Below are 13,089 nucleotides of genomic sequence, written 5' to 3'. Positions count from 1 at the left end.
TATTATTAAATTATCTATTTATTCTGATTTGTATTATATGATGGCAGAATGCAATTCATTTCATATTACATATATAGAGCACAATTTCTCAAGTCAGTGCTTGTACACAGGTATTTTCAAACCATTCGTGTCTTCAAACATGTACTTAGGGTAATGATGTCTAAGTCATCCCACCGTATTTCCTACCTACCCCAATGCCTCTTCCCTTCCTCTCCCTCCGCTTTGTCCTATCTGAAGTTCCTCCATTCCTCCCATGCTCCCCCCATCGCCATTATGAGTCAGCATCCTCATATCAAAGAAAACATTCATCTTTGGTTTTTTGGGATCAGATTTTTAGGATCGACTTACTTCACTTACACTAGTTTCCTTTTTAAATCCACTTCATCTATAAAAAATTAATTCAGCCAAGTGGAGTGGCTCTCATCTATAATCCCAGTGACTCAGGAGGATGAGGCAGGAGGGTCACAACTTCAAAGCCATCATTGGCAATTTATTGAGGCCCTGAGCAAACTTAGCAAGATGTTGTCTCAAAATAAAAAAATAAAAATAGAAATAAAATGGGCTGAGGATATAGCTCAATGGTAAAGTGCCCATGGGTTCCATCCCTGTACCAAAAAAAAAAAAAAAAAAAAGTTCACTATATAACTTAATCCAGCACACGTATATCTTTCTGATTAAAGCAACTATAAAAGATGAACTGTCAAAGCCACCTGTTACTTTGATTTTCTAACCAGAATTGATAATAATCAGCATTAAATTTCACTGCCATGAAGAGGGTGTTTAAGGAGTTTCTAGTTTTAGATGAGCAGAAGTGAAATCAGATATTCCTTGATTCTTTATCACCACAAAATCCATAGCAACACAAACACAAATGTAAATCAGGACGACTTCTTCATCTCAAGAAACTGCAGTTGGAGCCAATAAATATCAATGTTTGAAGAAGACAGGTTAATAAAAATACAGTCAGAAAAATAAAAGCTGGATTACTGGGTCAAAGAGAATGTACATTGGGGTTCTGCCATGCTGATCTCCTACAAGTTTACAGATCTACCTTTCCACATGGCCTTGCCACCAAACATATACGTGACAACATAAAAAACAGACAACGTATTCCTTCAACATTAAAAACTTTTGTGCTTCTAGACACCATTAAGAAGGTGAGAAGACAATCCACTCCATCCTGAAAATATGTGCTAATCATGTATATCTTGCCTGAGATCCAGAATACATAAAGAACTCTTAAGCTCAATAATAATAATTTAAAAGCTCAGTTTTTTAAAGATGGGCAAAGAATCTAATTAGATATTTGTGCAAAGGAAATAATGGCCAATAGGCATAGGGAAAGATGCCCAACATAATTAGCCAGTAAAGAAATGCTACTGAAACCAGAGAGAGAGCGATTTGCACTCATTAGAATGGCTAGAATAAACAAAGGAAGATGTTGGTGAAACCGTGGAAAAATTGGAATGCTTATGCTTTGCTGGTAAGAACACAAAACGGTACAGCTGCTATGGAAAATACCTTGGCATTTCTTCAAAAAGATTAAACACAGAGTTAGCATATGAACCACCAACTCCAATCCTAGTCATATACCCAAGAGAATTGAAAATATGTTCACACACAACTTGTGCACTAATCTTCAAAGAAACACTATTCATAATAATATCCAAAGAGTGGACATTATCCAAATGTCCATGAGCTAATACATGGATAAATAAAATGAGGCATATTTGTATAATAGAATATTATTTGGCAATAAAAAGGAATAAAGTACTAACATATGAAACAATATGGATTAATCTTTAAAACATTAGGCTCAGTGAAAGAAGCCAGTTGCAAAAGACCACATATTATATGGGTTTTTTCCCCCATTAGTGGGGATTGAACGCGGGAGTGCTCTACCACCGAGTTATGGGGAGTGTTCTACCCACTGAGCTGTGTCCCTGGCCCTTTCAGTTTTTTAAGATGATCTCACTAAGTGGCTGAGGCCCGCCTTGAACTTGTGATCCTCCTACCCCAGCCTCCTGAGTAGCTGGGATTACAGGGATGGGCCACTGCACCTGGTCTATGTGATTCTATTTTTATAAAATGTTCAAACTAGGCAAATCCATGGAAACAGAAACTAAACTGAGTTAGTGGTTGCCACAGGAATCAAAGAAAAAAGGAGAGGTGCGTGGGGGGATGGGAAGTGTGCCTACGGTTGAGATTTGTTGGGAAAGTGATAAGTGATAGCAAATGGGCACATGGTTCTTCTGGAGGTGATTAAATTCTTTTTTTTTTTTGAGAGAGAGAGAGAGAAAGAGAATTTTTTAATATTTATTTTTTAGTTTGTTTTCGGCAGACACAACATCTTTGTTTGCATGTGGTGCTGAGGATTGAACCCGGGCTGCATGCATGCCAGGCGAGCGCGCTACCACTTGAGCCACATCCCCAGCCCGATTAAATTCTTTAAAATTATTTTCAGCAATATATGCACAATTGTTTGGATACACTAAAAACCACTGAATTATACAACTCGAACTGGTGAGTTGTAAGGTATATGAATTATATCTCAACAAAACCACTTTAAGAGTGAAAATACATACTAATGTAACTATAGAGAAATCTTAAAATCATAGAAAGATGTAGATTTTGTAGTATCTTCAGAAAAGGATCAAGTTTATTTCACAAAGTAAGTTTGTTATTTACTCAGTCTTTACAAAGTAACAAATTGACGTAAACATTGTTTTTTAATATTACAAATATTTACAGATACTGTTTTCTTGGGATAACTATCTATTTCCCTCCAATGAATAAGACCTGGCAGCAGCTTGCTTTGACTGAATGCTGATCACTTTTGCTGCATAGCACACTATTCCTGAACCCGTGGCCTTAAGGGATGGCCATTTTATTTACCTCATGATTCACAGGATGTGAATCAGGTGGTCCCTTCTGGGCTCTCCCACTGTGTCTGTGGCCACTGGCAGCTGGATGACCTGGCTGAGCTTTCCTGGCATGTCTGGAAGTTGGCAGCTCTTAGCCGGGGTCCCTTGGTTCTCCCCACGTGGTTGCTCACACTCCAGCTGACTAGCTCAGGCTTTTTCACATGGTGGTCTGCAGCAGGAGAGGGCCAGCCCCAAGGCCCCAAATCTTTGCTTCTGACACATTTACTAATGCTGAATTGGCCACTGCAAATCAGGAGGCCAATCCAAATTCAAGAGGTGGACAAAGAGATCCCACTTCTTCATAGTGTCTGTCACAAATTCAGCGAATACTGGAATTTTTCTGGGTAATGAGTGACATTTTGCACTCTTCTTGAGTTTTCACAATATTTTGGGAACATATTGGTGCTGCTAGAAGGCTCACCTCCTAACTCCTTCTCTAAAGAGCCTCCCCCAGTCAGTCAACAGGCTGAGCAATCCACAGGTAATAACCCAAACTCCACAAAACACCACTCTTTAACAGGCACAGGAGAAACAGGCACTGCAAAAACAGCAGGCAGGGCTTCTCCAGTGCCTCTGGCTCACCATTATCATTACCTGCAGCATTGCTGGAACTAACTCTCCTTCATCCTCCACGGGGCTCAGTTTCTATTGCAGAGTTCTTCCCATTTTCCACACCCCTTTACCTGCTCCTCACACAGAGGCAGTCACCTCACGCCTCCATAGCACACTCCTGCATCTGTCTTTACTCCACTGTGCATCCAACTTGGTAGACTTGTCCTCTTGGAACTGGCCCTCACTAACTGAGCCTCCGATATCCAGAATCCTACAACCACACTCTTCTAAAAAAATCTCATAAAAATGAGAGTGGTTAGTTAGTATAAATGAACTTATCCTAATAAAAAAAAGCAGCATTTAATGCATGCTCTACATGCATAATCTCACTGAATGCCCACAATATCTCACAAAAGTAGGGTAATTATTATTATTCCCTTGGAGCCAGCATTGGTGGGAGTCAGCTGCCGGCAGGCTGGATCTATGACATCAAGTTCCCCCATGACAATGCTAGAGCCAGTCCAAGGAAGGGGTTTGGGAGTTGGATGGGGCCAAACCCTCATCGGAGCAACCTTCCTGGGGTCTGAGAGGTACTTCCTATCTTGTGTTGTCTGTCAGCTTTCCAAAGTCCTTAGAGTGCCAACTACCTCACAGCTCTGCCCAGAATCTGTGCGCAACCACCTGGGCGTTGCCCTCCTTCTCAGAGCATTTCACCAATCGCTCTTTTGTGGATACTTATTTCCTCACCTAGACATAAGGACACAGCCCAGCTCATAAGTTAATTTGCATTTACCACCTCCTTGGAAGTAGGAGAATGTCCACAGGTACTGTAGACGATGGTAGGCCGGCAGCGCGAGAAAGGGGAAAGCAATCTCCCAAAGCAATCTTCGCCAGAGCAAACTTCGCCCTAGTGGGATTACAGAGGTCTTGGGTTGGATCCCTCAATTTGGAGGGTCAGGCCTAGTCCAAGCAGCTGGCTGGGTGCGGGGCGGTCCAGACCCTAATGCAGGGGAAACTGCAATGTCCTAATAAGCTTTTGGAGAAACAAAACCAGATTCTCCTTTGAAGTCCACTTACTGGACCAGGGCACCAAACCGCGGACACTGGGCCTGGAGCGCCGACCCGACCCCACCCATCCCCGGGTCCTCACTCCGTCTGGCTCAGCGTTGACCCATTTTGCCACGCCCCCTTCCATAGCTGTCCTATCGCGCCCCGCCCCATATCGCCCCGCCCCATCTCTAACTCCGCCTCCGCCCCGCCCCGCCCCCTCCACCGCCCTGCGCAGGGTCTACCTTCGCCAGCCCCACGACCGACTTAGCCCACGGGCCCGCGATAGCCACGCCCACAGCACCACAGCCCCGCCCCTTCCCGCCCACAGCATGCTATAGCCCCGCCCACCCCCCCCTCCCGGGCACCGCGAGGGCGGTGCGGCGGCGGCGACGGGGGCGGGGCCGGCCTCACCCGGAATGAAAATAAACGGCGGCCACTGCCGCATCCGGGCACTCGGCAGGTCGCAGCGGGCGCGGCGGCGGCGCAGGTGAGGAGGCGGCGGCAGCGCGGCCTCAGCGGCGCTGCCCCAGCGGCGCTGCCCGGCGACCCCGCTCCGGTGGTTCGACGCGGCCCCAGCCGGACGCGGCGCGGCGGCGACGGGCGAGGGCCTGCGCGGAGCCGGGCGGGGCGGCGGCGGCGGCGCTCGGACGCGCTGGCGGTTCCGGCCCTGCGGCTCGCGCCGGCGGCCGGGCCAAGGCATTTAAAAGCGGACGCAGTGCATTCGTTTTCGGGGAGACGGAGCCCCAACGCCCCGTGCGAGTCTGGCGGCCCGTCACGGTGCCGCGTCCCGCCCCTGCCCGGGTGGGACTGGCGAGCCGACCGGACTGCGCGCCGGCCCGCCCTCCACCGGCTCTCGCGCGGCTGCTAGGGACTGTCTCCTTCTACTCCTGACCTCCTGGGAGGAGATGTGTGCGTGTGCGCGTGTGTGTGTGTGTGTGTGTGTGTGTGTGTGCGCGCGCGCGCGCGTGTCTACACGCTCAGCTCGGAGGGGGCTCCCGGCCGGTTGGCCCCTCTGCAGCGAGGAAGTGAAAGTGAGAGGACGGGCGGATAGCAGTTCCAGTTTCGGTTTGAAGCAGTGATAGTGGAGAGTTTCGTGTCTTGGTTGTGATGCGGAACACTGTGTGGCATGCATAAGACTGAAGTTCTCCAGCTGAAGTCGAAAACTTGCTGATTAGACTTTTTCCCCTTTTGACTTGATTTAATGTATGTGTCATAGCTTGTTTTGTTTCTATAACTGAAGTTTTGTTAGTTTCCAGACAGTGGTTTAATTAAAAAAAAAAAAATTATGTGGTGTAGAGACCCGGAGCTCTTGATCTGCTCCCTGGAGTGGGACACAGGCTAGGTTTGTGACATCCTTTGGCCCTTTTGTCAGGTAGTGGCTTGGTTAAGGCCAATGAGTGCTCTACAAATAACTGGTTTCCAGTAAGCAGCCCATGAAAATTATCCCTGCACCCTGTGTGATTTCTAATTCAGGATTTCTGAAGATTTATGAGTAGTACATAAATTTTTTTTGTGTGTGTGTGTGTGTGTGTGTGTAAGCATTGAACCCAGAGACGCTTAACCACTGAACCACATCCCCAGCCCTTTTTAATTTTTATTTTGAGGCAGGGTTTCCCTTAGTTGCTTAGAGTCTAATTTGCTGAGGCTGGCCTTGGACTTGAGATCCCCCTGCCTCAGCCTCCAGAGCCCCCAGGATGTCAGGTGTGCATCACTGTGCCCAGCTGTAAAGAGGTCTTTTAAGTTATTTGCATTTGAAAAGCTAAGGCTACTAAGTCCTGCTCTGCTTTGCTGTGAGAAGTAGTTTGTTAATACTTGAAAATATAGAATTCTTTCCTGGGTTACCCCATATATATATATACAGAACCCTCTCTGACTGTTTTTAAAAATATTTGTTAATGGAATACATTTAAACTAATACACTCGATTCAAAAACCAGGTGAACTAGGTTTGGAAGAATGAAATACCGGCCCTCAATAGAAAAAAATGTTGCTTATCTAGGTTATAATTTGTATGTGTATATATATATATATATATTTGCTCCCTAGAGCTTGTCTTGATCATCCAGGAGCTGATAACTTTTTACTTTTATTACTCCTTTTCTGATCTGGCAGACCCTAAAGCACTGTACTATACCTGCCACCTTCTCACACACCCCTTTGAGTGACTATGCTAGTGCAAGATGCAGTGACATCTCCTTCATGGCATGTGCCTCTTTGGAAGAGTGAAGTTATTCTTGGAACAGAATAACAAGACAGCAAGGGATTGTGTGACAAAGTGCAGAGACAGTGTAAATAAATGTAGAGTAGAATATATAAATTCAGATAAAGAGAATATTATTGCTAGTTTTTGGTTCAAGCTATTCTTTCTTTATGTTAACTACCAGTATGGTTGGTCTTTTGTGTTAAAAATAATCTTAAGTACAAGTGAATTTACAACTCTTTATTTAGTTGCTTAAAGAGGTTTATTACTTTAGGTATTCATCTTTCCTTATCTTTTCTTTTAGATTACAGAATAATAGCAGGGTAAGAAATAGAAAAATATAAGAATCCTTGTCACATAATAGCAAATTTGGAATCACGTTTTGTATTATATATAATTGAACATATATTTTTAAAATATTTTTTAGTTGTAGATGGAATCAATATTTATTTATTTTTATGTGGTACTGAGGATCGAACCCAGTGCCTCATGTGTGTGAGGCAAGTGCTTTACTACTGAGCCACAATTCCAGCCCCAAGAACATATATTTTTATATATTTTTAGAAAAGTCTAGAGATATTTAAAACCTTGGTAATTTAGATTAAACTGGAGAGGGAGGAAGAGAACTCTGCTTATTCTACAAAACACCTGAGCATATTAGGTGAATTATAAATGTGGTGGTATTTTATTGATGTACAATTTTGCTTTTAAGGATGGCACAGAAGAAATATCTTCAAGCAAAATTGACCCAGTTTTTAAGGGAAGACAGGATTCAACTTTGGAAACCTCCATATACAGATGAAAATAAAGAAGTTGGTTTGGCATTAAAGGTATTTTTCTTTTAAGATGTAAATAATTAGCAGTGTTATAAATCTTCTTGGTAAATAAGATTCTGGAGTCACAAGAAATTGCCAGGTATGACCATATAAACTTTGGGTATCACAGAAAACAGTAGTGACAGGCAGGTCCCCACTTTTTTTTTTTTTTTTTTTTTTTTAAATGTTTTTTGTTTTTTTTTTTTTAGAGAGAGAGAGAGAGGAGAGAGAGAGAGAGAATTTTTTGATATTTATTTTTTAGTTATCGGCGGACACAACATCTTTGTTTGTACGTGGTGCTGAGAATCGAACCCGGGCCGCATGCATGCCAGGCGAGCACGCTACCACTTGAGCCACATCCCCAGCCCAGGTCCCCACTTTTTATGAGGAGTCAACAAGCTTGTTTTTATTTACTTAGATAAATACCCATATGTGTGTGTGTATATGTGTATATATTGCAGGGCAAGAGAGAGAAAAGGGGGAAAGTGCTGGGGATCAACCCAGGGCCTTATGCATGCTAGGCAAGTGCTACACCACTAAGCTACATCACCAGCCCTTTTACTGGTATTTTATTAATAACTGTGTTACCTAACTTCTTAAGCATTGTTTTAGCTTTCTGTCACTATAGCAGAGTATCTGAGGCAATTTATAAAGGCTCATACTTCTGGAGGTTTCGTCCAAGATTGAATGGTCCCATTACTCTGGGCCTCTGCAAGGGTGACACATCATGACAGGAGCTAGTGGTGGAACAAACTGTTCACTTCATGAGCCAGGAAGCCAGAGAGGGTGGACCGGGTTCCCTTTCAAGGGCATACCCCCAAATCTAAGGACCTCCCATAGGCCCACTTATAAGGTTCCATTTCCTGCGATAGTGCCACACTGGGCATCAGACCTTTAAACACATGGGCCTTTGGGGAACACCGTTCATATTCTAACCATGGGAGTGCAGGGTATTTCTAATACCTTCATAACATTACATACAATTCCTCACCTGGGACCCAGTTTTGACCAGGATCAGTGCCATTATGTCATTGTCTTGAGTGGTCTACCTCTCAGTCCTCCTTGACATCCTCTGCTATAAAACAATTGCTTCCCTCCCCCATTTCTTTATGACCATCAGTGTTCATTTTTCCAAAGTACTTTTTCTAACAGTTTTTTATGGCATCATCAGAAATGGTATTATTTTACATGATGTTTCAAGAAACTGAAATTTTCTTGCCTTTCTAAGCAGAAAACTTTACTCATTTTTGACAGAAATCTCCCATATTGGAACATCCTAGCATGATCTTCTCTGCTTTCTGAGTCTGGGTATCCTGAACATGAGGTAACATTTATCAGGGACCATAAATTGTTGTGAGGGCATTAAATTGTCATGTGTAGCAACATAGTGGTGCCATCAGAAGGTGGCAGACAGCACCAGAGTTTCAGTTTTCTTTTCTCTCTGTCCCTTACAGGTGTCACCTTTCCTTCTTTGCACCCATATTCTGAATTTTATAGTTTATTGGCTCAGAAATGGGTGTGACATGATAAAATATTTGATCCCTTTGTCCCCAGTTACTACTCTTGTGAGGGTGGTAAGGATGATAGGAACATCTTTCGTCTTAATGAAGCTTGGTGGCTCACAGCTTCTGGATAGGGCTGGTCACCAAAAGACTAAGCTCCTTGGTTAGACCCTTGGAAATTTCAGGCCCACTCTCTAGGCTCTGGGGAGAGGAGAGTGACTAGAGAGCAAGTTAACCATGAGTGGTCCATGGTTTAATCAATCATGCCTCCATAAAAATGCTAGATGGCAGGACACCTGCTTCTAAATTGACAAATTCGTCCACAGAACGTGTGAGGCAGAGGCTCCTCTGCTCAGAACCCTTTCAGACGTCACCTTTATACCTTATCTGAGTGTTCACTTCTGTAACTTTAGAATGAACTAGAATAATGAGCATAGCATTTTCCTGAGTCATTTCCAGCGAATTATTAAATCTGGAAGGGGGAATGTTTGGAACTTTATAGCCAAGTGGAACAGAAGTGTGGGTAACCAGAGAACTGGGTACTTGGCACCTGGGGTCTGCAGTGAGGACCTTTTGTGAGACTGAACCGTCCAGCCTGTGGGGTCTAATGCTGACTCTGGGTAGTTAGTGTCAGAACTAAACTGAACAGCAGGACCCAGTGGTATCAGAATTGGTTGGTGTCATAAGGTAAAAAAAATAAACACTCTCAGTAGTCATTAAGTTTTCTAGAAAATTACACTAAGTTGTTTTTTTTTTAAGGATTTTATTTAAAAGACTCACCTTTTGGTGATAAAATTACTCTTGGGTTAAAAAAAAAATAATAAAACAACCCAAACATGTATTGGTTGAGTATCCCTATCCCAAATGCTTTGGATTAGAAGTATTTCAGATTTCAGCATTACTGATTTGGGGATATTTGTCCAGACTTTACCAGTTGAGCATCCTTAATCTGAAAATCCAATATCCACAATGTTCCAAGATCCAAAACTCTGAAACTTTCAGAGCATAATGTTACCACTCAGAAGGCTTTGGATTTTGGATTTAGGGATTAAGGGCATCTTAGCCACTATAGTACATCTGGTTGCAGGGTGCTTCCTGTCAGGTAAGTTCTGAGACGCGTGTCATTAGGTGATTTATGGGAGACGTAGGGGGCTGCTGCCGGCTTGGCATGGCAAGTAAGCTTTTTAAAAATGTAAGTAGCAGGAGTACACACTAAAATGATGATAAAAAGCACAGTACACTAAGTGAGCAAACCATAACACAATCATCGATGATTATCATTGAGCAAATCTACTGCATATAATGGTATGGACTTTTACACTGCTGGCAGTGTAGTAGGTGTGTTTACACTGGCATCACTACAGACATGTGAGTGATGTATTACTCTATGATGTCACTAGGCAATGGGAATTTTTCAACACCACTATATCTTTTTTATTTTTTTTGATACCTGGAGTTGAATCCAGTGGCTCTTAACTACTGAGGCACATCCCCAACCTTTTTTGGTATTTTATTTAGAGACAGGGTCTTACTGAGTTGCTTAGAGCCTCACTAAGTTGCTGAGGCTGGCTTTGAACTTGGCAATCCTCCTGCCTTGGCCTTTGGAGCTACTGGGATTACAAGCATGTGCTGCCACACCCGGTAGCTTCATTATATCTTATGGGACTACTGTCATGTTCAGTCCATCATTGACTGTAATGTAGTCATATGGTACACGAGTGTATAACTACACACAAAAAACATAAGTAAAGGGGCTAGGGATGTGGTTCAAGTGGTGGCATGCTCGCCTAGCATGTGTGAGGCACTGGGTTCGATTCTCAGCAGCACCACATAAAAAATAGAATAAAGATATTGTGTCCACCTAAAAAACAAATATTAAAAAAACATAAGTAATGCAGTTTAAAAACACATTAATCATCATCAATATTGTTTTCTCCCAGTCTTTTCCTTTGTGACTATCAAAAATGTATTATAGATAAGTTTTTACTATTCTAAAAATAAAATATTCTGACTTTTTATAACTTTGTATATCCATGAACATCTTTCTTGTCATAAATATATACTTCAACATCATTTTTAGTGCTTCATAGTATGGCATCATAAATTTAACGAAAGCATGGGCTCTAGGTACTTACAACTTTATGAGGTGTTTAATGAGATATTAAGCCACTAGTGGAAAGAAACATAGTGATTTCTAAGTAATAACTAGCTCACATTCTTTTTTGAGGCTTCTTAAATCTTCTTAATTTTTCATTCTGAAATCTGAAGCTCTCCTTGGTAAATAATTTTATACCAGTACCATTACTTAAGAATTTTCCATTAAGAAAGTTATTCAACTTGTCTTGTTCTCACAAGTTTGAAAAATTAGAATGTTTTCTCTACTTTTTTTTCTTTTCCTTCCAGTAGTGTTTAACAGTTCACTGTTTCTTAAAATATTTTGTTGTTGTGCTGCTGTTGTTTTTGCAGTACTAGGGATTGAACCCAGGGCTTGGCACATGCTAGCCAAGCAGTCTGCCCCTGACCTACATCCCTATCCCAATTTCTTAAGATATTGAGGTCACAAAAGTCATGACCCACCCTTCTTTCTCCCTTGGATAGTTCCAGTTAGTTTTACTTTTCTGTTGAGCCTGTTTTCCTGTCTCTCTGTAGATGTTTTACTTTTTCCCTGGATCTGCTCTGAGAGCCATGACTGCATTTCAGTGGGGACCTCTGCGCATCAGAGTCCTCCATGTCTTTTCCTAGGTTTGGCCTTGTTTGAATTGCTATCATATTGAGCTGTGTTTCCTGATTTTCCTTCTAGGATCTTGCCAAGAAGTACTCTGACAAACTAGAATGTTGTGAAAATGAAGTAGAAAAGATAATAGAAGAAATACGTTGCAAAGCAATTGAACGTGGAACAGGAAATGAAAATTATAAGACAACTGGGGTTGCCACAATTGAGGTGTTTTTACCTTCAAGACTAAGAAAAGTGAGTAATTCCCTGAGTGTACACAGGGACCAGTATTTTGTGTTATGATCAAATACATTGTTGTTTTTGTAAAGCTACAATCCAAAGTTAAAACGCCTTAAGTTACCTTACATGTTGACAGTTGATGTTGTGGACTCATTTTTGTTGTTGTTATAGGCTCTTTAACTGGCAGCCTCCCATGGCAGGCTTGCTTTTCTAGGATCTCTGAAATGTCACAGAGCTCTGTGTCATGTTCTATCTCTTTCTAGCTTAATGGTTAGAAATACTGGGAAGTCAAAGTGGACATCAGGTTTTCCAGAACCTTATGCACTAGGACATATTTGAAAGGAATTTATCCTTTTCCTATTCTGGTGGAGGTCAGAGGGCAGCCCAATGAGTGCTTAAGCCAGGCCAAAGGGACCTAGGTGGGGCCACCTCACCTCAGGGCCACATCCTCAGAAGTCCGAGTGTAAAAATGTCACTGTGGCAGGGCACTCAGAGATGCCTCTCAGGACCAACCCATGTTAATCATTCTCAGAAGGAATAAAAAAGTGTATGTAAGAATCTATATGTCAGTAATTGTAGGAGCACTGTTCATAATAGCCAGCAGGTGGAAATAACCCAAGTGTCCATCAGTGAATGAATGGATAAATAAATGTGGCACACCCATACAATGAGAAACTATTTAGCAATAAGAAAGAATGAAAAACATATTTAAAACATGGATGGGCTGAGGCTTTATCTCAGTAGTAGTTCAGTCCCCAATACTGCAAAAAAACGAAACAAAACAAAAAACCCAATCAACAGCAACAAAAACAGAAATAAAAAACAACTTGGATCACCTTCAGCAATTGCTGAGTGAAGCCAGGCATGGTGTTACATACCTGTAACCCTAGGAGCTCAGGGGGCTGTAGCACAAAAATGGCAATTTCAAGGCTAGCCTGGCCACTTAGTGCAACCCTATCTCAGATTTAAAAGTAAAAACATGCTGGAGTTGTAGGTCCGTGTACTGATTGGCGGGCAGGGGAACCTGACGTGCTGAGTGAAAAGGCCACGTGATCTTGCTTACATGGAGGGTCCAGAATAGTCAAATCTGTAGA

At 42.5% G+C, this 13,089-nt stretch overlaps 1 protein-coding gene across 2 annotated transcripts in view; it reads left to right on the top strand.

The window, feature by feature from the left end:
• The first annotated feature begins 4,932 nt into the window (after positions 1 to 4,932).
• Positions 4,933 to 13,089, top strand: part of Nub1 (negative regulator of ubiquitin like proteins 1) — a 31,199-nt gene continuing 23,042 nt past the window's right edge. Inside the window, exons 1-3 of one of the 2 annotated variants that reach the window (XM_076831826.1) lie at positions 4,933 to 5,013; positions 7,438 to 7,555; positions 11,843 to 12,010. In XM_076831826.1, the coding sequence (XP_076687941.1) occupies positions 4,943 to 5,013; positions 7,438 to 7,555; positions 11,843 to 12,010 (357 nt within the window). In that variant the 5' untranslated portion in view covers positions 4,933 to 4,942. Of the gene's footprint in view, positions 5,014 to 5,658; positions 6,228 to 7,437; positions 7,556 to 11,842; positions 12,011 to 13,089 lie in introns of those variants that run through there. The other variant, XM_076831834.2, reaches the window with a different exon arrangement.

Source organism: Callospermophilus lateralis, chromosome 1 (genome assembly GCF_048772815.1).
Source record: "Callospermophilus lateralis isolate mCalLat2 chromosome 1, mCalLat2.hap1, whole genome shotgun sequence".
Taxonomy (NCBI): Eukaryota; Metazoa; Chordata; class Mammalia; order Rodentia; family Sciuridae; genus Callospermophilus; species Callospermophilus lateralis.
This window is presented reverse-complemented; position numbering and strand designations above follow the sequence as displayed.